At 55.1% G+C, this 21,470-nt stretch overlaps 1 protein-coding gene across 3 annotated transcripts; it reads right to left on the bottom strand.

Annotated features, from left to right (window-relative positions):
* Positions 1 to 4,298: 4,298 nt before the first annotated feature.
* On the bottom strand, positions 4,299 to 21,470 carry ING5 (inhibitor of growth family member 5). 3 transcript variants are annotated; one of them, XM_070368684.1, is made up of 8 exons: positions 21,362 to 21,470; positions 19,173 to 19,244; positions 13,449 to 13,615; positions 12,089 to 12,200; positions 11,833 to 11,926; positions 9,207 to 9,342; positions 9,001 to 9,062; positions 4,299 to 7,359 (listed from the first exon to the last, which is right to left on the bottom strand). In XM_070368684.1, exons 1-8 carry the CDS (start codon positions 21,396 to 21,398, stop codon positions 7,317 to 7,319), a joined length of 723 nt encoding a protein of 240 aa, XP_070224785.1. In that variant the 5' UTR covers positions 21,399 to 21,470; the 3' UTR covers positions 4,299 to 7,316. The 3 variants fall into 3 exon arrangements, with proteins under 3 accessions (XP_070224785.1, XP_070224787.1, XP_070224786.1); XM_070368686.1 differs by having other exon boundaries at positions 21,385 to 21,403; XM_070368685.1 differs by lacking the exon at positions 21,362 to 21,470 and adding an exon at positions 20,597 to 21,119.

The raw sequence follows: 21,470 nt of genomic DNA, 5'->3' as shown, positions 1-21,470 counted from the left end.
CCTTCTCCTCCTGCCCCAAATCCCTACCAGCATCAGTCTTTTCCAATGAGTCAACTCTTCGCATGAGGTGGCCAAAGTACTGCAGTTTCAGCTTTAGCATCATTCCTTCCAAAGAAATCCCAGGGTTGATCTCCTTCAGAATGGACTGGTTGGATCTCCTTGCAGTCCAAGGCACTCTCAAGAGTCTTCTCCAACACCACAGTTCAAAAGCATCAATTCTTCGGCGCTCAGCCTTCTTCACAGTCCAACTCTCACATCCATACCTGACCACAGGAAAAACCATAGCCTTGACTAGACGGACCTTTGTTGGCAAAGTAATGTCTCTGCTTTTCAATATGCTATCTAGGTTGGTCATAACTTTCCTTCCAAGGAATAAGTGTCTTTTAATTTCATGGCTGCAGTCACCATCTGCAGTGATTTTGGAGCCCAGAAAAATAAAGTCTGACACTGTTTCCACTGTTTCCCCATCTATTTCCCATGAAGTGATGGGACTGGATGCCATGATCTTCGTTTTCTGAATGTTGAGCTTCAAGCCAACTTTTTCACTCTCCACTTGCACTTTCATCAAGAGGCTTTTTAGTTCCTCTTCACTTTCTGCCATAGGGGTGGTGTCATCTGCATATCTGAGGTGATTGATATTTCTCCCGGAAATCTTGATTCCAGCTTGTGTTTCTTCCAGTCCAGCGTTTCTCATGATGTACTCTGCATAGAAGTTAAATAAGCAGGGTGACAATATACAGCCTTGACGTACTCCTTTTCCTATTTGGAACCAGTCTGTTGTTCCATGTCCAGTTCTAACTGTTGCTTCCTGACCTGCATACAGATTTCTCAAGAGGCAGGTCAGGTGGTCTGGTATTCCCATCTCTTTCAGAATTTTCCACAGTTTATTGTGATTCACACAAAGGCTTTGGCATAGTCAATAAAGCAGAAATAGATGTTTTTCTGGAACTCTCTTCCTTCTTCCATGATCCAGTGGATGTTGGCAATTTGATCTCTGGTTCCTCTGCCTTTTCTAAATCCAGCTTGAACATCAGGAGGTTCACAGTTCACATATTGCTGAAGCCTGGCTTGGAGAATTCTGAGCATTACTTTACTAGCGTGTGAGATGAGTGCAATTGTGCGGTAGTTTGAGCATTCTTTGGCATTGCCTTTCTTTGGGATTGGAATGAAAACTGACCTTTTCCAGTCCTGTGGCCACTGCTGAGTTTTCCAAATGTGCTGGCATATTGAGTGCAGCACTTTCACAGCATCATCTTTCAGGATTTGGAATAGCTCAACTGGAATGCCATCACCTCCACTAGCTTTGTTCGTAGTGATGCTTTCTAAGGCCCACTTGACTTCACATTCCAGGATGTCTGGCTCTAGGTCAGTGATCACACCATCGTGATTAGCTGGGTCATGAAGATCTTTTTTGTACAGTTCTTCTGTGTATTCTTGACATCTCTTCTTAATATCTTCTGCTTCTGTTAGGTCCATACCATTTCTGTCCTTTATCGAGCCCATCTTTGCATGAAAAGTTCCCTTGGTATCTCTAATTTTCTTGGAGAGATCTCTAGTCTTTCCCATTCTGTTGTTTTCCTCTATTTCTTTGCATTGATCGCTGAAGAAGGCTTTCTTATCTCTTCTTGCTATTCTTTGGAACTCTGCATTCAGATGCTTATATCTTTCCTTTTCTCCTTTGCTTTTCGCTTCTCTTCTGACAGAATGTGGTCCACTGGAGAAAGGAATGGCAAACCACTTCAGTATTCTTGCCTCGAGAACCCCATGAACAGTATGAAAAGGCAAAATGATAGGACACTGAAAGAGAACTCCACGGGTCAGTAGGTGCCCAATATGCTACTGGAGATCAGTGGAGAAATAACTCCAGAAAGAATGAAGGGATGGAGCCAAAGCAAAAAGAATACCCAGCTGTGGGTGTGACTGGTGATAGAAGCAAGGTCTGATGCTATAAAGAGCAATATTGCATAGGAACCTGGAATGTCAGGTCCATGAATCAAGGCAAATTGGAAGTGGTCAAACAAGAGATGGCAAGAGTGAATGTCGACATTCTAGGAATCAGCGAACTAAAATAGACTGGAATGGGTGAATTTAACTCAGATGACCATTATATCTACTACTGTGGGCAGGAATCCTTCAGAAGAAATGGAGTAGCCATCATGGTCAACAAAAGAGTCCGAAATGCAGTACTTGGATGCAATCTCAAAACTGACAGAATGATCTCTGTTCGTTTCCAAGGCATACCATTCAATATCACAGTAATCCAAGTCTATGCCCCAACCAGTAACACTGAAGAAGCTGAAGTTGAACGGTTCTATGAAGACCTACAAGACCTTCTAGAACCAACACCCAAAAAAGATGTCCTTTTCATTATAGGGGACTGGAATGCAAAAGTAGGAAGTCAAGAAACACCTGGAGTAACAGGCAAATTTGGCCTTGGAATACAGAATGAAGCAGGGCAAAGACTAATAGAGTTTTGCCAAGAGAACGCAGTGGTCATAACAAACACCCTCTTCCAACAACACAAGAGAAGACTCTATACATGGACATCACCAGATGGTCAACACCGAAATCAGATTGATTTTATTCTTTGCAGCCAAAGATGGAGAAGCTTTATACAGTCAGCAAAAACAAGACCAGGAGCTGAATGTGGCTCAGATCATGAACTCCTTATTGCCAAATTCAGACTTAAATTGAAGAAAGTAGGGAAAACCACTAGACCATTCAGGTATGACCTAAATCAAATCCCTTATGATTATACAGTGGAAGTGAGAAATAGATTTAAGGGCCTAGATCTGATAGATAGAGTGCCTGATGAACTATGGAATGAGGTTCGTGGCATTGTCCAGGAGACAGGGATCAAGACCATCCCCATGGAAAAGAAATGCAAAAAAGCCAAATAGCTGTCTGGGGAGGCCTTACAAATAGCTGTGAAAAAAGGAAAAGCCCTTGGATATCCTCCATTAAATGGTTCCAGTATTCAGACGTCTACCCTTTGCTGGCTGACATGGTCACTGGTACCCAGAGCAGAGTTCTATTCCCACCCTCTGGCCCCCGTGTCCTACCGAGGCGGCTCCAGGACATGTCTGGCTCACCAGCTCCAGAGTCCTCGGTGCAGCAGACAGGAGGGACGTTCTGTGGGACACTAAGATGATGACCCCTGGCCGAGGGCACGACAGACAGAGTGTGTACATGGCTCAAGGCTGGGTTGGGAAGGTGTGCTGCAGGTTCTGCCAAGTAGAACTGAGATCCAGGTGGTCCCTGCAGATTGGCAGAGAGTACAAGCAAGGACTGGATCAACAACCAGCACCTGCCGCCTGCCAAGAGCGTGTGTTCTGCTCCGGTAAGGATGCCTTGTCAGGAACAGCAGCTGCAGCGGGGGTCTCACCACCTCTAAACCTTCTTCCCTAAGACCTGCCTGCCTCTTCACAGTGAATCAGTGGGGGCACGCTAGGACACACCCTGCCTTTGGGTTATGCTCCGGCAGGGAGAGAACACTCTAGAGACTTCCCCCTGGCCCTTCCTACCATGACAGTCCTCACTCCACAGGTCGGCGTGGCCATCCTGCCAGTGGTCAAGTCCATCTATTTGAATGACACAGACACTGGGAAGGTAACCAGAGGGGCCTGGGCAGCCATCCAGAACAATGTCACCTTACCACCCGATCACCACAGACCTCACTCTGACCACAGACCAGTGGCATCCTGGCCCCTGGGAACCCGCAGCAATGCACCTGAGCTCCCCACCCCCGCAGCAAAGCGCCCAGCCTCCTCCTCCTCCCAGGCAGGCACCCCTGGGGCACGTGGGGGACAGTGAGGGCAGAGGCAGGTCACAGGCCCTCCTCCAGAGCCACAGCCTCCCTTCCAGCAAGGACCCAAGTCTGGGAACGGGGCGTCATCTGGAAATGGGTGCCCAGCCATGCTTTCACCGTGGTGACGGAGCTGGCTTTCTGGATGCGGACTGTTAGCACTCGTCAAGGAAATGTCCTCAGAGAGGTTTAGTTCCCACAGGGCCCTGGCACCCAAGCAGGTCTAGAAGGCGAAGCTTCTGTTCCAGAGGAGACACCTTATGCCCCTAGGAAGCGACCCCCAGTGCCCTGACTAAGAACACGTCTTTCTCATGAGCTTGGGACTGCCTTCGGACGCCATGAGACAGCTGAGGCCCAGGATCCCACCCAGGCCCCGGCGGGACTCACCCACTCTGCCCACTGCACGCCCCCTTCAAGAGTCCACACGGCATCCGGTCCCAGCTCTCGACACGATGCTGAAGTCTTATTTCCAGAAATGATGCATTCTCAAATGTTTGTTCCAAAAAATACTTTATTCGTTAAACAATATATCCATCATCTATAACATGATCCAAAAATACAGATATACATCTTTACATCATTTAATAAAAAGATTTACAATATTTCTTTCTTTTACAAAGAGAACATCAATAATAATTCCTTGAAAACACAACGTAACGTTCAGGTTAAAGCTGCACCATCTTTTGGATGAGATGTGGTAAGATGAACACCACAGATACATACCAGCGGGGAGGAAACTTCACAGAGCTCTCTCCTGAATGAGAACGCTTTTCTTAGACTTCCCACTTTAAAATTCCTCTCGGCACAGGTAATGAAGACCAACCACACTGTTCACAAAAAGCCGAGGAAAGCCTGAAACGCTAAGTGTCCCAGCCCCGCACAGGGCAGTCCCTGGCACGCGGGGAAGCTGCTCCTTGGACAGTGTTATTGCTCTAAGCAGTCCTGGCCGAGGGCTGCCGGCGACGGGTCAGGAGGCAGGACTGACAGGCAGCCGGCCAGTGCCCCACACGCCCCCGCAACTGCCCAGGAGCTGCATCCGGAAGGCTGCCGCCTTGGGGCAGACGGGGGCCGCCCGGCTCAGGTGGCCCTGCCAGCACCAGGATCGCGTCCGCCTGCTCAGGGGCCCAGCCCGCGGCAGGGACAGTCACAGGCCTTGTGTGCCAGCCGTGAGCCCCTCAAGCTCCGCCGCAGAGGCGGGGGCACGGCTTAACACCTGCTCCTACTACGCAGCGCATGCTCTCCTGCGGGAAAACCAGTGGATGTTTCAACCACTGCTGATGGGTACGAGCAGCACTGGAGACGGACGGCGCCACTTCTCTGCACGAGAAGTCTCTTCCCTCACAAGCAGACTCCGAGGACCCTGGGTGCCCGCGCCCTCGCTGGCTCAGGAATGCTGCGGCAGTGCCAGCCTGCCCCCGGCGCCAGCGCCCGAGACCAGCGAGCGTCTCGTCCTGACGGGGGCGGCAGGCGAGGGGCGAGCAGCGCGGGCCGGACGCTCCCGACCACAGGGCCTCCCCCGCATCTTCCGCCTCGCGGGCAGCGGCATGGTCAGGAGGCATTCGGCCGGGGCCCAAAAACGTCCCGGGACCCTCTCTCTCCTGCTCGTGTTTTCCATTTTCTCCAAAGCTACGTGCATGTTATTTCAGTGATATTACTGTAACCAGCAAAAGTAAACACTGGAAACATATAAGCACAGAAACTTTCCCAAAAAGGTGCACAGATGGCACATTACACGGTGACAAGCAGGGCAACACCAGCCAACTTTAAACGAAAGCTTCCAGCAGGGAAGTCAGTCACCCTCCTGGGGAACGGCCAGGGCGGCAGGCACCCCGCTGAGGCTCAGGACCGCCGTCCACCTGTGTCCACAAATCCCCCGTCCCGTGGGCACAGTGGTGTGAATGGGTGGAAGGTGAAATGAGCGTATGAGGAATCACCACAAGTGTACTGTACTTACCTATCTTCTCCACAAAAACTGGTAAAGGAGTGAAAAAAAACTTTTCCACAATTTACTCCCCTAATCTTTAAACATCCATGCTAACAAAAACCTAAGTTACTAAACACCAACTCCCCCAGGGTTTCCAGCCAAGGCAGAGGCTGAGGGTGCCAGCGGGCCCTTCCTCAGGAACGTTGCGTGGCCGGGACGAGCCCGGGGCCGAGGGGCAGCCGCGGCCAGACCCCGCACCGGCCCACGGGAGCCCCGGGGGCCACACGCTGCACAGACCGCCCGCCGCCTCCCAGCTCCCTCTGGCAAGGACTGGGTCAGACGCAGGGCGCTCGGATGCAGACCCAGGGTGGCCCCCGTCGCCTGCCGGATGGTAGCTGCCCCGCGGGCAGTGGCCCCACAGGACACGGCCTCTGCGGCTCCTGCCCGCTGTCTCCTCTCTCGGAAGCGCACAGGACGGGCGGCTGTCAGGGGGAAGCAGGTGGGTTCCTGTCGATGGCCCTCCTCACAGACAGGATGTGCTTTGTCCACGCCGGGAAGCTGGGCCTCCAGTCTGTCGCGGACCCCGGGCCTGAGGCAGAGCCACCATGCCCACCGTCTTCCAAACACACGCCTGGACGGCCTCAGGGGACAGGATGCCTGCAGAAGCCACGCAGGGCGTCCACGCCTGGACCACCCACACTGTGACCAGCAAGGCGGGTCCAAGACCACGTGCTGATTGGGGAGTAAAGACACGCGGGTTTCCTCACTTCGTGCAGAACTGCTCCTGCGGCACGGGAGGCTCAGAAATCACATCACATAATAGTCACCTCTCAGTCTAAGCGGCTGACCTGCTGTGCAAGTCAGCAGGCCTCAGGTCAGCTCCCGGCAGCCTGGGCTCACTTCATACTCACACAGACCACTATCTTCACGCTACCACGATAACTCATCTTCACAGCACAGAGTCAGAATTCCCGGAGAAACGGGCCATCGGCCTTCCGCTCGACCGTCTCTTATCCGTACCGGTCACGGCACCCACAGCCCGTTTGCTAGTGGTGAGTTGTTTACTCCGGAAAGAAAACCCCTCATGGAGGGAACAGGCAGTTCAAACGCAAAGGCAGTGCACAGCGAGGCGGAACCCCCGGGGAGAGCTGGCACTTCCGGGCGCACCCTGGGCTCCCAGCAAGGCTCAGAGGTGCCCGCGGTGGCACTGGGGCCTTGGCAAGCCGCCCCAGGAAGCCAGCCAGACGCCAGGGCTCATGGCTCCAAATGCGACGCGACGGCAGTGCACCAGCCACGCACCCCACGGAGTCCCGGGGCCACCAGGGGTGACCACCATGCTCAGGGCCTGGGGTCTGTACAAAAGTCACGAGATCTGAGTCACTGTGGCAAGTCCCCTAAGATTGCTTCTCTGTGCAACAGGGCTCAGGTGGCTTCTCGTCTGTTCAAGGAAACATCCAGAATGACAACTGGCCGTTGAGTTATTAAATATCGTTGGAAACAAGGTAGTTTTAAAATAAATGTAAAATATTGCAACATGAATGAGGGAACACGCTAACGCGCTCGTCTTGCCCAGCGTCCGCCCCGGCCTCACTTCTTCTTCCTCCTCTCCTGAACACAGCGGGGACAGAACCTGTGACGAGAAAGGCGCCGTCAGGGGCCCCGGAAGGCGGGAGGCCAGGCCCCATCTCCCGGTCTCCCGGGACAGCGGGACGCTGTGGCCACGGTGCCGGCACGGAGACCCAGACGCAGATGGCGCAACCCTGCCGTGGGGGGAGGTCTGCCCGACGTCCGTGCTGAGGCCAGGGAAGACCTGAGTCAGCGAGCGAGCGGCGTGCACACTCGAGCACTCCTGTCGCCCAAGCTCAGCAGCGCTCCCGGTGCGAGCACAGGGCCCATGGGACCACACAGGAAGCGAGCACTCGAGGGGGCACGCTGGAGGTGCCAGGCAGCCCCGCCAGGCAGGCGCAGACCCCTGCCCTGCCCCAGGGGGCTCAGCGGCCCCACGACCCTGTGCACACAGCTTCCCGAGGCCCCTCCTAGGGAACAGCTGACGCGCCTACGATGCGGCCTCCCGAACCCTGGCTCCCAGCACTTGGTCTGGGGCCTGACCGCAGCCCGCCCGCCCCAGGGTGGGGGGCCAGAAGCCTCACTGCACTGAGGGTCACAGAGCACAGGCTCGGATGCAGGCTCAGGACGCAGACCAGGTGGGAAGCCGCCTGTACTCTGCCCCCTCTGAAGGGAGACAGGGAGGCCAAGGGTCAAGCGGCTGGCGGGTGGGCCCCACCCCACCCGGCCCCGCCCCACGTCCGCCCAGCGTGTGCTGCTCCCTGAACCGCGCCCACACAGTAGGGAACAATCTTCTAGCACCTACCAGCAAAGTCCTGCAAACAACTCAAACCCACCACGTCCAAAATCAAACCCAAGTCGCCCTGCCTGCCTCCCGCCCCAGAGCTAGCCCACACTCCCCTTCTTCCCGGGGGGCTCAGCACAGGACCCCACCCCATCCCACACTGAGCCTGCTCCGGGCCACCAGATTCCGCTGGCTCTGCCTGCCAGGGCCTGGCCGGGTGGACACCACGCGTGGCTCTGAGATGTGCCTGCAGCCCCCGCCCAGCCGTCCACTGCAGGCAGATGACGCGGACGTCCCTCAAGCAGCCCATGCTCCGTGTCCACACACGGTGTCACTGGAGGGAGCCGGGAACAGGTGGAAGCACGGGGGGCAGCGTCCCCAGGCCTGTGCTCGGCCCAGCCAGTGGGACCAGGCTCTCACACACAGCAGAGCTGCGGCCGCCCACACCTCCCCCGGGACGGAGGCCCCGGCTCCAGGGGCGCCCAGCCCGAGCCTGGCCCTCAGCTGCCATCAGAGCTTCCCCAGGGAGAGTCCTTCCTGCCTTGTCTAGACCTACAGTCACCTCTGCCTCCCTCGAGAGCCAGAGCGGCTGCTGTCGGAGGGAGGCCCACCTTGCACAAGGCGGGGGTCAGGGCGCCAGCAGCCGTCCCCACCCACGGCTCCTCACACCCGGGTTCCGCATCCGCGGGTTCCGCCCACCAGGGAGCTCGCGGTACTGTGGTGTTTACCACTGAGAAACAGCCGCGTGGAAGTGGTTCAAACCCATGTGACTCGAGGTCACTGTCACACAGCGGTGATGACAGCCACAACCCTGGGTAAGGCAGGGAGCTGTGCCTCTGCAGCTCAGCCCCAGGCACCAGGACGGGCGCAGCAGGCAGGCCCCCCCGCCCAGCCCACAAACAAGGCTGGCGCCATACTGACCATTTTCCTTTGGGCTTCGTGGTCAGGTCCACACAGGCAAAGTGAAACCACTCGATGGGGCACTGCAGGGAGAGGGAGCAAGCGGTCAGTGCCGCCCGCCCGCCGCCCACCCACCTGGCCTGCGGCCCGCACTCTCGTACAGAGGCGGTGGTCAGTGCCGCCCTCCCGCCCGCTGCCCAGCCCGGCCCGGCCCGGCCCATGCTCACGTCTGGGTTGTCGCAGCCGATCATCTCCCCGTAGGACACCTGGTGGCAGAGGCAGTAGGTGGGCTCGTTCGGGTCCACGGGCATGTCCAGCACGTCAGAGGGGTGCACAGATAGGATGGTGTCGGTGAACTCTGACCTGCGGGGGCGACAGGCGGGGGGTTGGGGACAAACTGACCCCAAGGGCGCCCGGCAAGGGCGCGGCCAAGCAGCGCGGGCCAGTGTGGAGCAGGTGTTCACGTGTGCAGAGCAGTCGCCCAGCGAGCAGGCCTGCTCCAGCCCCACCCCTGCCCTAAGGCCGACGGCATGACCACCAGTGCGACACCCGAGAGCACCCCCGAGCCCACCCGGATACCCGGTGTCCGTGCAGCCCTGCAGCTCCGCCCACCGCCCGACTCCACTGGCACCTTCAGCCCAGAACTGCAGGCGACCTTGCCCCCAGCCTCCCCTGGGCTCTGCCTCTCGGGAACCAAGCGGCACCAGAGCCACCCCATCCTCGGGGCCACTTCACCTGCTGGCCCCAGGAAGCAGCCCACCACCCTGCACCCAGCGGCTGCCCGCACCACTCCCAAGCCCCCACAGCACCCAGGCCACCCCCAAGACCGCTGCCCATGGCACCACAGCTGCAGGGAGGGAAGGGGCTCGGGGGGAATCGACTCATGTGGGTTTCAGCCTTCTAAAAAAATCCCATGAGCTCAGTGAGTGAAACAGTACTTTCCCATCAGTACAGAAGGAAAACCCTCCCTCCCTTACCCCCAGGTAAAAAGTACAGGTGTGTTCAGATATTCATCTGCTAAAGAGATGGCGCATCACAGGAGGAACCAGCAAAGGGAAAGCTAAGAGGCAGCGGCCGACCAGGCGACGTGAAGGCACCGACCGGGTAAACGGAAAGGATCCAGGTCCCAGAGTGACTGACTGCTCGCCCCTTCCTCGGGCACCGCGCCCCAGTCAGCTGCACCCCGGCCCCCTGACACGGCCCACGTCGGCAGGGACGCTCTGAGGCCTCCTCTGTGAGGACTCTGTATCCATCTCTGAGAAGAGACTTCCTCTCTGTAAACATCAGAGAGACGTAGCTCGACCCGGGGCTTTCCAACTGCTTCAAGCACAGCCACAGACGGGCCCGCCGCCAGGGGCTCTCTCTCGGCCTGCGGGGTCCTGTGCTCGGCCAGGCGGCCGCGGGGATGATGCGGTTCAGGAGGGCCACTGGGCCCAGCCTCCTCACCGAGGGCTCCGGCCATGTCGCCCCCGACGGCCCCAGCTCACCCGCTGTGATACGGACAGCGGCCAAGGGAACGCTGCGGGCCCTCAGGGTGCTGGGACCACGGGGCTCACCCGGGCTCTGCGCGGCCAGGCACGTGCCCCCCGGGGAGGCGCCCCTGCACTCGGGAGCTGGAGTCTCATCCCTCCAAGGGGACTCGTGGAGACAAAGGGACACAAGAGGATGCCCGCCTGATCCCAGGTCCTGAGCAGGAAGGAGCAGGAAGCCCTGCCACCACGGGGAAAGGCAAGCCCGCACACCACCGTGTCATGGGTACAGACACGCGAGGGCTGTGGAGGGCAGGGGGCAGGCAGCACCTGCTGGGTGCAGCGGAGGCCTTGCTGCCCACGGGACCGCTCTGACACCGCAGGACCTGCCCACAGCCACACCCACGGTCCATCTACCGAACCCTGCCACACAGAGGCTGCAGAGCCCAGCCCCTGGACTCCAACCAGCCAGCTTCCCAGGCCCCGTGACCAACCCGGGGAGCAGCAGGAGAGCCTCGCCCGCAGGCGGCAGACAGGCGCTGTGGCTTCCCCGCCTCACCACCTTTCCACCATCCCCCACCCAGCTCCGTCCACCTGCGCCACACGAGGGCGAGCCCTCTGGGAAGCGCAGGCGCTGCCCTCTCCACGACCTGCGTACGCCCGCAAGGTCAGACGAGGAGAAAACCGTGTGCCCTAAGGAACCAAGAACACAGGAGTGGTCACCAGGAGGGCTTTTCTGCTGGGTCAGCAGTAAAGAAGCCGCCTGCCAATGCAGCAGACATGGGTTTGATCCCTAGTCGGCAGGTTCTTGCCTGGGAAATCCCATGGACAGAAAAGCCTGGTGGGCAGAGTCCACAGGGTTGTAGAGAGTCAGACATGATATAAGAGGCTAAACACCACCAACCAGGAGGTGCGTGTGCAAAAAGCATCAAATGTACAGCAGACTGGGTGTTTAGATGAACAAAGAAGGGCTTTAGATACATGTTACGGAAGAAGCGTAACTAAGACATTCATGTATGGAGACGTTTCAAAACAGAACTAAAATCTGTAAAACAAAAAAAAGGAGTCAAATGATGTTCTAGAACAAAAATCACAATATGTGAAATTAACAGCTGATCCTTGAGCAACATGGGTCTGAACTGGGTGATTCCACCTATGTGTAGATTTTTTTCAGTAAATACGTGCTACAGTATTATGTGACCCTTGGATGTGGAACCTCGGATTCAGAAGGATATCAGATCAGCACACCTAACACAGGTGAGGGGGGAGGGGCCACGGCACACCTGCTCAGGTGAGCACGTCTGCAGCCTCAGCAGTAACTGGTGGTATCATCCTGAGCAAACACCAACGTTCTCTGGGGAAAAAGAAAAAAAGCACCTCTCACCCTCCTTTATGCTTCTTCTTCTTTGGGGTGTCATCTTCTGAGGTCCTCCTACCACGACCCCTGGAGCCCCTCTTTTCTTTCTGACCTCGACCTTCTGAAACAAGAAAGACCCCAACTTTGTTCACAGAATTCCTGAGGCAGGACAAGGTTTACCCAAATAAAGTATTTACCATGATATCCCTAACACACTTATCAGACAAAACTCTTCAAAACTCCAAGGTTAATAGTAACAAAATGAAGAAAAATTAAGACTTGCTTTTTAGCCCCCGTCCTCCAGCACTCTCGAAGTCGCTGCCCTCCAGCTTGTCCTTCAGGTCCGCCTCAAAGCGAGCCAGGTCTGCATCCAGCCTCCGGATGTGCTTGTCCACCTGCACGGAAGGACACTCACACAATCCGCGTGGCTCTCAGGGCAAAACGCCCTGGGAATCACAAACGTTCCCAGCGTCAGCCAAAGAATGCTGTCTGCCCTAGGCTGAGTCCTGAATTAACGAAGCTCTGCTAGAACAAGGCCCACTACTTCCTAGTTGATGCAAAGGTCTTTTTTCCCCACATATGACCCATCAACAGAATAAAGCCTGCTGCTGCTGAGTCGCTTCAGTTGTGTCCAACTCTGTGCGACCTCATGGACTACAGCCCACCAGGCTCCCCTGTCCCTGGGATTTTCCAGGCAAGAGTACTGGAGTGGGGTGCCATTGCCTTCTCCGAGAATAAAGCCTACTGGGGAGAAAACCTTGAAGGGATGAGAAACAGCTGTGAGACGTGGAGTAAGGGCTAAGGACACTAGATACCGAAACTTAACGTAAAATGTGAAGTGTGCACAGGTCCTTAAGGAGAAAACGACTTAAGTTCTAGGTTCCGGATGGAGCTGGAAGGAAGGAGAAAGAGGTGGGACATCACCCGTCACCCATGACCACACAGGATAACAAGGGAGGGGACGCTCCTGCTGAGCAGCTGCAGGGTCATCACAAGAAAAGCGCCTGCCGGCAGTGACGGCCACCCATCGCCCCCTGTGGCAGCTTCCCAAGCGGGAACCACATGGCCCCGTCAGAGTGAACCAGAGTCCTCAGCTTCGTTACACAGCTGAGAAAATGGGAGTGCCTTAAGGATGCTGATCCCACCGAACTCTCAGGAAGACAGGCTGCTTACTCAAAGGACTTACTGCTTTACAGCATCAAAACCCCAAACATAAGCATTAAGCTCTCCTTCGAGAGGCTTCTTTCTCAAACACAACTGAATTCGGGCTTTGATAAATCACTATTTCTTGCTGTGGGAGGTGAGGATGGGGCACCTCAGACAGAACCCCATATGTGCCACTTCATGAGCCTCAAGTGAGGCAGACCTGAGAGGGAGGTCGCCAGAGCAAGCCCTAGGGCCTCACCTAAAGCTGATAAAAACAAACAGCAAAAATATATATATATACACACACATAACTGAACCAGCCGAAAGGCCACAGAGCACGAGACTACACCAACGCCCCCGGGAGGCAGGTCCCTCCACGGCGCACCTTCGCGAGCTGCATCGCTCGGCCCCAGCCTGGCCTCTGCCTGCCCTGCCGCTCTGGGCAGCGTTCCCCGCCGCGTGGGGCGCGGCGTGTGCCTGGGGCAGCCCGCACTCACCATCTCATAGGTCTGCATGGCCAGCTGCACCTTGTCGTCGCTGTACTCCTTGCACTTGTTGTAGGCACTCTGGATCTTCTGCAGGTGCTCCACTCGCTGGTCCGAGGAAAGAGTCTTCACGGTGGAGATGTACTCTGCAGCCAGGATGTCAATCTCAGCTTTCTTATCTGAGAGAGAAATGGTTGAAGAGCTATTTCCCGCGTGCGATCCAGGACAAGCTCACCAGACCGGCAACCAATAAAGCCTGACGATGGCAAGTTCCAGCCAAGAAGTAGTTGGCTCGAACTGGCTGCCTGTTGTGGCAAGGGGAACAGCCTTCCCAGACACTGTGGGTCAGGGCCGCGGGCAGACACCCTGACCGGGGCAGGGTGCCCAGGACAACCCAGTGTATGCTGCTGCCCAGCAAGGGCTCACTGTGCCTCCCTGGGCTCTCAAGAGTCCCTGTTTGAATAAATGATGTGCTCACCTCACCTGTGACCAGCATGCTACTGTCAGGGACATACCCTAAAGATTCGGAGGCCAGGATACACATGGGAAAATGGCCTTAACTACAGATAACAGGAAACAACTCAAACATCAAATCTAGGATAAAACAGATAAATAAGCTGCAGTCCATTCACAGAACAGAGCACTGCTGCTGCTGCTGCTGCTGCTAAGTCGCTTCAGTAGTGTCCGGCTCTGTGCAACCCCATAGATGGCAGCCACCAGGCTCCTCTGTCCCTGGGACTCTCCAGGCAAGAACACTGGAGTGGGTTGCCATTTCATTCTCCAATGCATGCAAGTGAAAAGTGAAAGTGAAAGCACTCAGTCGTGCCCGACTCTCAGCACTGCCCAGCAGTAAAAAGACACGACAACACCGGCCAATCCCACCAAGAAAAGCACGACGCAGGAAAACACACACAATGTGACGATTCCATGGTCATTAAGGGTGGAGACAGACGAAGGCGTTAATGCTTCAGTGTAGAGACGAAAAGACCATCCTTGCAGGTGATAACTCAGGGTGCACTCCTCAGGGGAAGAGGGCCTACTCAGGAGTCTCACAGGCCGTGGGCACCAGGGGCTCTATTTCTCCATCTGGGGAAAGGGTCTCTGGGTGTTATTTGCTAAGCAATTTATAAATGTTTAAACCACTTCAGTAATCTTGCCTTGAGAACCCCATGAACAGGAAAAGGCAAAAAGATAGGACACTGAAACAGGAACTCCCCAGGTTGGTAGGTGCCCAATATGCTACTGGAGATCAGTGGGAAAATAACTCCAGATAGAATGAAGGGATGGAGCCAAGGCAAAAATAACACCCAGTTGTGGATGTGACTGGTGATGGAAGCATGGTCCGATGCTGTAAAGAGCAATATAGCTTAGGAACCTGGAATGTTAGGTACATGAATCAAGGCAAACTGGAAGTGGTCAAGCAGGAGATGGCAAGGGTGAACATCGACATTCTAGGAATCAGAGAACTAAAATAGACTGGAATGGGTGAATTTAACTCAGATGACCATTATATCTACTACTACGGGCAGGAATCCCTCAGAAGAAATGGAGTAGCCCTCATAGTCAACAAAAGAGTCTGAAATCCAGTACTTGGGTACAATCTCAAGAACAAGAGAATGATCTCTGTTTGTTTCCAAGGCAAACCATTCAATATCATTATAATCCAAGTCTATGCCCCAACCAGTAACACTGAAGAAGCTGAAGTTGAATGGTTCTATGAAGACCTACAAGACCTTTTAGAACTAACACCCAAAAAAGATGTCCTTTTTATTACAGGGGACTGGAATGCAAAGTAGGAAGTCAAGAAACACCTGGAGTAACAGGCAAATTTGGCCTTGGAATACGGAATGAAGCAGGACAAAGGCTAATAGAGTTTTGCCAAGAGAATGCACTGGTCATAGCAAACACCCTCTTCCAACAACACAAGAGAAGACTCTACACATGGACATCACCAGATGGTCAACACCAAATCAGATTGATTATATTCTTTGCAGCCAAAGATGAAGAAGCTCTGTATAGTCAGCAAAAACAAGACCGGGAGTGGACTGTGGCCCAGATCATGAACTCCTTACTGCAAAATTCAGACTTAAATTGAAGAAAGTAGGGAAAACCACTAGACCATTCAGGTATGACCTAAATCAAATTGCTTATGATTATACAGTGGAAGTGAGAAATAGATTTAAGGGACTAGATCTGATAGAGTGCCTGATGAACTATGGACTGAGGTTTGTGACATTGTACAGGAGACAGGGAACAAGACAATCCCCATGCAAAAGAAATGCAAAAAAGCAAAATGGCTGTCTGAGGAGGTCTTACAAATAGCTGTGAAAAGAAAAGAAGCAAAAAATAAAGGAGAAAAGCAAAGATTTGAATGCAGAGTTCCTTTGAAAAGCAAGGAGAGATAAGAAAGCTTTCCTCAACGATCAATGAAAGAAATAGAGGAAAACAACAGGATGGGAAACACTAGAGATACCAAGGGAACACTTCATGCAAAGATGGGCTCGATAAAGGACAAAAATGGTATGGATCTAATAGAAGCAGAAGATATTAAGAGATGGCAAGAATACACAGAAGAACTGTACAAAAAAGATCTTCACAACCCAGATAATCATGATGCTGTGATCACCCACCTAGAGCCAGACATCCTGGAATGGGAAGTCAAGTGGGCCTTAGGAAGCATCACTACGAACAAAGCTAGTGGAGGTGATGGAATTCCAGTTGAGCTATTTCAAATCCTAAGATGCCATTAAACTGCTGCACTCAATATGCCAGCAAATTTGGAAAACTCAGCAGTAGCCACAGGACTGAAAAGTCCATTTTCATTCCAATCCCAAAGAAAGGCAATGCCAAAGAATGCTCAAACTACCGCACAATTGCACTCATCTCACATGCTAGTAAAGTCATGCTCAGAATTCTCCAAGCCAGGCTTCAGCAATATGTGAACCATGAACTTTCAGATGTTCAAGCTGGATTTAGAAAAGGCAGAGGAACCAGAGATCAAATTGCCAACATCTGCTGCATCATCGAAAAAGCAAGAGAGTTCCAGAAAAACATCTATTTCTGCTTTATTGACTATGCCAAAGCCTTTGACTATGTGGATCACAATAAACTGTGGAAAATTCTGAAAGAGATGGGAACACCAGACCACCTGATCTGCCTCTTGAGAAACCTATATGCAGGTCAGGAAACAACAGTTAGAACTGGACTTGGAACAACAGACTGGTTCCAAATAAGAAAAGGAGTATGTCAAGGCTATATATTGTCACCCTGCTTATTTAACTTCTATGCAGAGTACATCATGAGAAACGCTGGGCTGGATGAAGCACAAGCTTGAATCAAGATTGCCGGGAGAAATATCAATAACCTCAGATATGCAGATGACACCACCCTTATGGCAGAAAGTGAAGAGGAACTAAAGAGCCTCTTGATGAAAGTGAAAGAGGAGACTGAAGAGGTTGGCTTAAAGCTCAACATTCAGAAAACTAACATCATGGTGTCTGGTCCCATCACTTCATGGCAAATAGATGGAGAAACAGTGGCAGACTTTACTTCTTGGGGCTGCAAAATCATTGTGGATGGTGACTGCAGCCATGAAATTAAAAGACGCTTACTCCTTGGAAGGAAACTGATGACCAACCTAGACAGCATGTTAAAGAGCAGAGACATTACTTTGCCAACAAAGGTCCGTCTAGTCAAGGCTATGGTTTTTCCAGTGGTCATGTATGGATGTGAGAGTTGGACTATAAAGAAAGCTGAGCACAGAAGAACTGATGCTTCTGAACTGTGGTGTTGGAGAGGACTCTTGAGAGTCCCTTGGACTGCAAGGAGATCCAACCAGTCCACCCTAAAGGAGATCAGTCCTGAGTGTTCATTGGAAGGACTGATGTTGAAGCTGAAACTCCAATACTTTGGCCACCTGATGTGAAGAGCTGACTCACTGGAAAAGACCCTGATGTTGGGAAAGATTGAAGGTGGGAGAAGGGGACGACAGAGGATGAGATGGCTGGATGGCATCACTGACTTGATGGGCATGAGTCTGAGTGAACTCCGGCAGTTGGTGATGGACAGGGAGGCCTGGCGTGCTGCAGTCCATGGGGTCGCAAAGAGTCTTAACATGATTGAGTGACTGAGCTGAAATGAACGCTTATTTCTGAATGTAAGTGGTCTATCTCACAATAAAATACGTCTCTGTATTCACTACTCAGAAGGCTGTACCTCAGTCAAAAACCAGTTATTCCAATATCATAAAGTATATGCCCAACACGACGTGTGAAAAAAGTGTCCATGCCCAAGCACATCATCAAATGTCAAACGTCACAGATACAGAGAAAAGTGGAAATAAAGATCACATCTTCAAAGCATCAGGAATGCAAACGACAGTGGCCGTCTCAGTCGCCACCTGGAGACGACACAGCAGCACCTGCTGCGCTCTGGGGGAAATGCCCGTCAATCTGGGATTCTATACCCAGCCAACTACTCGCTGCTGCAGTTTCAGATACGCAACATTATTCACCTTCCTCTCTACCCTTTTCCCAGGAGCTCCCAGAGAAAAGGCTCCCCTGAAACAAAGGGGCAAATCAAGACGCAGCACGCTTAGCAACCTAGCAAACAGGGCTCCGCGTGGAGGAACAGCAGAGGGAGGAAGGCCTGGGGCAAGGCGTGCACAGCAGACCCGCCGGTGAGCTGCGGCGGCCCCGTGTGGGACACACAGAGGCCTGGCAGGTGCCTGGCGCAGCGCACCGGGAACGTGGGAGACCAGCCGAGCAGCAGAGCAGGGAGGGACGCCGAGAGAAAGTCAGGCCAGACAGGGCGCGTGCGCACAGCAGATGGTCCGCTACCAATACAGGGGCCCTGACGCACGCAGCGTCAGTACAACGTGAACCCCGGCCCACGACACCCAGGGGACGCACACAGCATCAGTACAGCGTGAACCCCGGCCCACGACACCCAGGGGACGCACACAGCGTCAGTACAGCGTGAACCCCGACCCACGACACCCAGGGACGCGACAGCGTGAACGTGAACCCGGCCCACGACACCCAGGGACGCACAGGTCAGTACAGCGTGAACCCGGCCCACGACACCCAGGGACGTCAGTACAGCGTGAACCCGTGAACCCGACCACGACACACCAGGGGACGCACACAGCGTCAGTACAGCGTGAACCCGGGCCCACGACACCCAGGGGACGCACACAGCGTCAGTACAGCGTGAACCCCGGCCCACGACACCCAGGGGACGCACACAGCGTCAGTACAGCGTGAACCCCGGCCCACGACACCCAGGGGACGCACACAGCGTCAGTACAGCGTGAACCCCGGCCCACGACACCCAGGAGATGGCGGGAAGGAGCTGTGTGCACATGAGCTGGCTGGGCGCAACCAGAGACGTCAATCTTCACTTTCTGTAATAATCGAACAGCTAAAGTCTAAAACCAAAAGGAAATAAAGTAAGAAATGCAGCAAAAATGAGCTGCTTAGAAATAAGGAGTTACATACCAAAAGATCCAAGAGCACTGTATAACTATATATATATATATATAACTATACACACAGAGAGTGAAAAGAGAAGTCTTTTAAAGAGAAGGTAACAAACACTTTAACTGCAAGGAGGGGACTAGGGTTATAACGAAGAAACGTAGGAGCACCAGGGACTCCATCTGATTGCACAGACCCGGCACTCTCTCTGAGACATGACCCCACGCCCGCAGCACCACCCCCAGGGCCCTGCACCCACCTTCCGTCCTCTGGTCCAGCTCTCGCATCAGCTGGAAGTTCCTCTGAAGCTCACAGGGAAGGTTCTCGATACCTGAAACACAGACACAGCAGGACAAACACTCACCTTCCAAGCTTCACACCTCAAGGCTACAAGGGATAAGCCCACTCCAGCTTCTGTTTCTTAGGGTTCGGAAACAAGAAGAATCAGGGTATCTTTTTCCAGGGACGTGCTCTGAACACTGAACACACCCTGGTACAGGCTGACGTGCTTGAGTGCCGGTCAGAAACTCAAGAAGTCAGAGTCAAAGAGGACAGAGGGCGCCCACGCGACCTTCCCACCCCAGACCCCAGGCCACTCCTCCCTTGCAGACACCCCCTCCCAGCGAATAAGCCCAAACCCCGGGGTCCTCCTCAAACTTGACTCTGAACTTGGGGCACCGGGAAGTGCCAACCGGGGCTGCGTGGGGGAACGTGATACAAAGATGGAGCTGCCCAACACAGAGGCACTGGCCACACGGGGCTCCTGAGCACCTGAAATGGGGCCAGTACCACAGATGGACTGAGTTTCCCATTTTACGAGAGTTTATTTAAAATCAAACAGACCAGGAGGGGCAGCACAGTGACAACCCTGCACCACACTGGTCTGCTGTCCCCACTGCCAGGCTCCTGGTCCAGGCCAAGCCCGCCCCCTGCCTGCAGCCAGGATGGGCCCCTCTCATCAAACAAAGTTGCTGCTTAAGCCCCCGGGCTCCCCGGCTCAGCAGACAGCAAGCGGACCCCTCAGAGCCTCTCTGTGGGACCCCCCAGGGTTCCCACAGCAGCAGTGCCCCTGCACCTCAGATGTGCTAGGCTCCTTCATGACCTTTAAACTCCAGTGAATGTTTAAAAACTCCACCTGCCCCATCTGAGAGCGTGTCCCAGGAAAATTCCTGGTCCACAGCAGGTGCTTAGGGAGTGAGCAGGGGCTTCTGTCCCCAAGCCTTCACACGGTGCCCCGCAAAGGCCAGGAATCATATTCCTCGGACTCTCCTCGTGGGACCCACCAGAAAGCACCAGGAAAGAGGAGGGTAAGCCGCAGTGCCCACCCCCAGGCACCTGGGTGCTCTCCCACCCAGGACCTGTGTTCAGGCTGGGCAAGGACTGGGTGATCCCTGTGGATCACCACAGTCTTCTCCAGAGAAGTTCAATCCCTACTCTCAACAACCTCACGTGGGGGTCTGGGGGCTGTGAAAATTCCCAGTACAGCACAGTGCTCTAGAGCCATGGGGCCCAACACCCACCAGCCTCCCCCTCCCCAGGCCATGCCCCAGCGGAGGCCAGAATGGAGTCAGAACGAAGGACTCCAATGCGGGATCGCCGCTATCAAGCAAGAGACCTTAACAAGCTACGTGGCTTCTGCAGGCAGCATCACATGCTCTGTGAAATGTGGAGGAAAAAAGCCACCTGCTCAGGAGTTCTCCAGAGAGGACATGTGCAACGCGTCGGGACATCTGGCCACGACGATGACCCCTGCCTTGAACACCTTAACCCAGGCCAGTAAGTAGCGCCCCCAGCCCCTGGGCACGGACCGGTACCCTCAGTGACCCTCTGCGCCTGCATGCCTTGCAGATAGATGCACGAACTGAGGCCTGGAAGTGAGGCACAAGCTAGGTCACAGCACAAGCAGGCACAGAACCCAGAACCCCGAGGCCCTGGGACCCCCAAACCCGACTCAGAGTCCCAGGCGATTGGGACTCAACCATTGGTGTGCCAGTCCCGCCCCCAAGGCGGGCTGGGCTCGGAGGGGCGGGGCCTGGCCAGAGGGGGCGGGCCCGACAGGGAGGTGAGCGGAGCCCAGCCGATAAGGGGAGGGGTCCCGCCCAGGAGGCTGGGTTCAAGGGCGGGGAGGGCGGGGCCTGCAAGAAGGTGGGCGTGGCCGTCGGCAAGGCGGGGCCGGGCCGCCCGAGCCCCGCCCCGCGGCTCCGGCCCCGCCCCGCCGTGACGCACCTGGAATTGGCGCGGCCGTGCCGGCGGTGCCCCGCGCCGCCCGCCCCGCGCCCCTCCCTCGCCGCCCCGCCCGCCCCGCGCGCCCCGCCGCCCCCGCCGCCTTCCGGCCGCCCCGCCGCCCCCGCGTGCCCCGGGCCCGCGCGCGGAGCCCGGCGCTCGGGGAAGCGCGGCAGGGGCGGCGGGGCGCGGGCGGCGGGCCGGGGAGGTGCGCGGGGCGCTTACTGTCCAGGTAGTGCTCCAAGTACATGGCGGTCGCCATCTTCGTCCGCGGCCGCGCTCCGGGTCTGCGCGGGCGGCGGCGCCGCGAGGGCCGGGGGCGGGGCCGTCTAGT

Source organism: Bos mutus, chromosome 3 (genome assembly GCF_027580195.1).
Source record: "Bos mutus isolate GX-2022 chromosome 3, NWIPB_WYAK_1.1, whole genome shotgun sequence".
NCBI lineage: Eukaryota > Metazoa > Chordata > Mammalia > Artiodactyla > Bovidae > Bos > Bos mutus.
The sequence above is the reverse complement of the archived record's forward strand: the minus strand, read 5'-3'. Positions and strand labels throughout refer to the sequence as shown.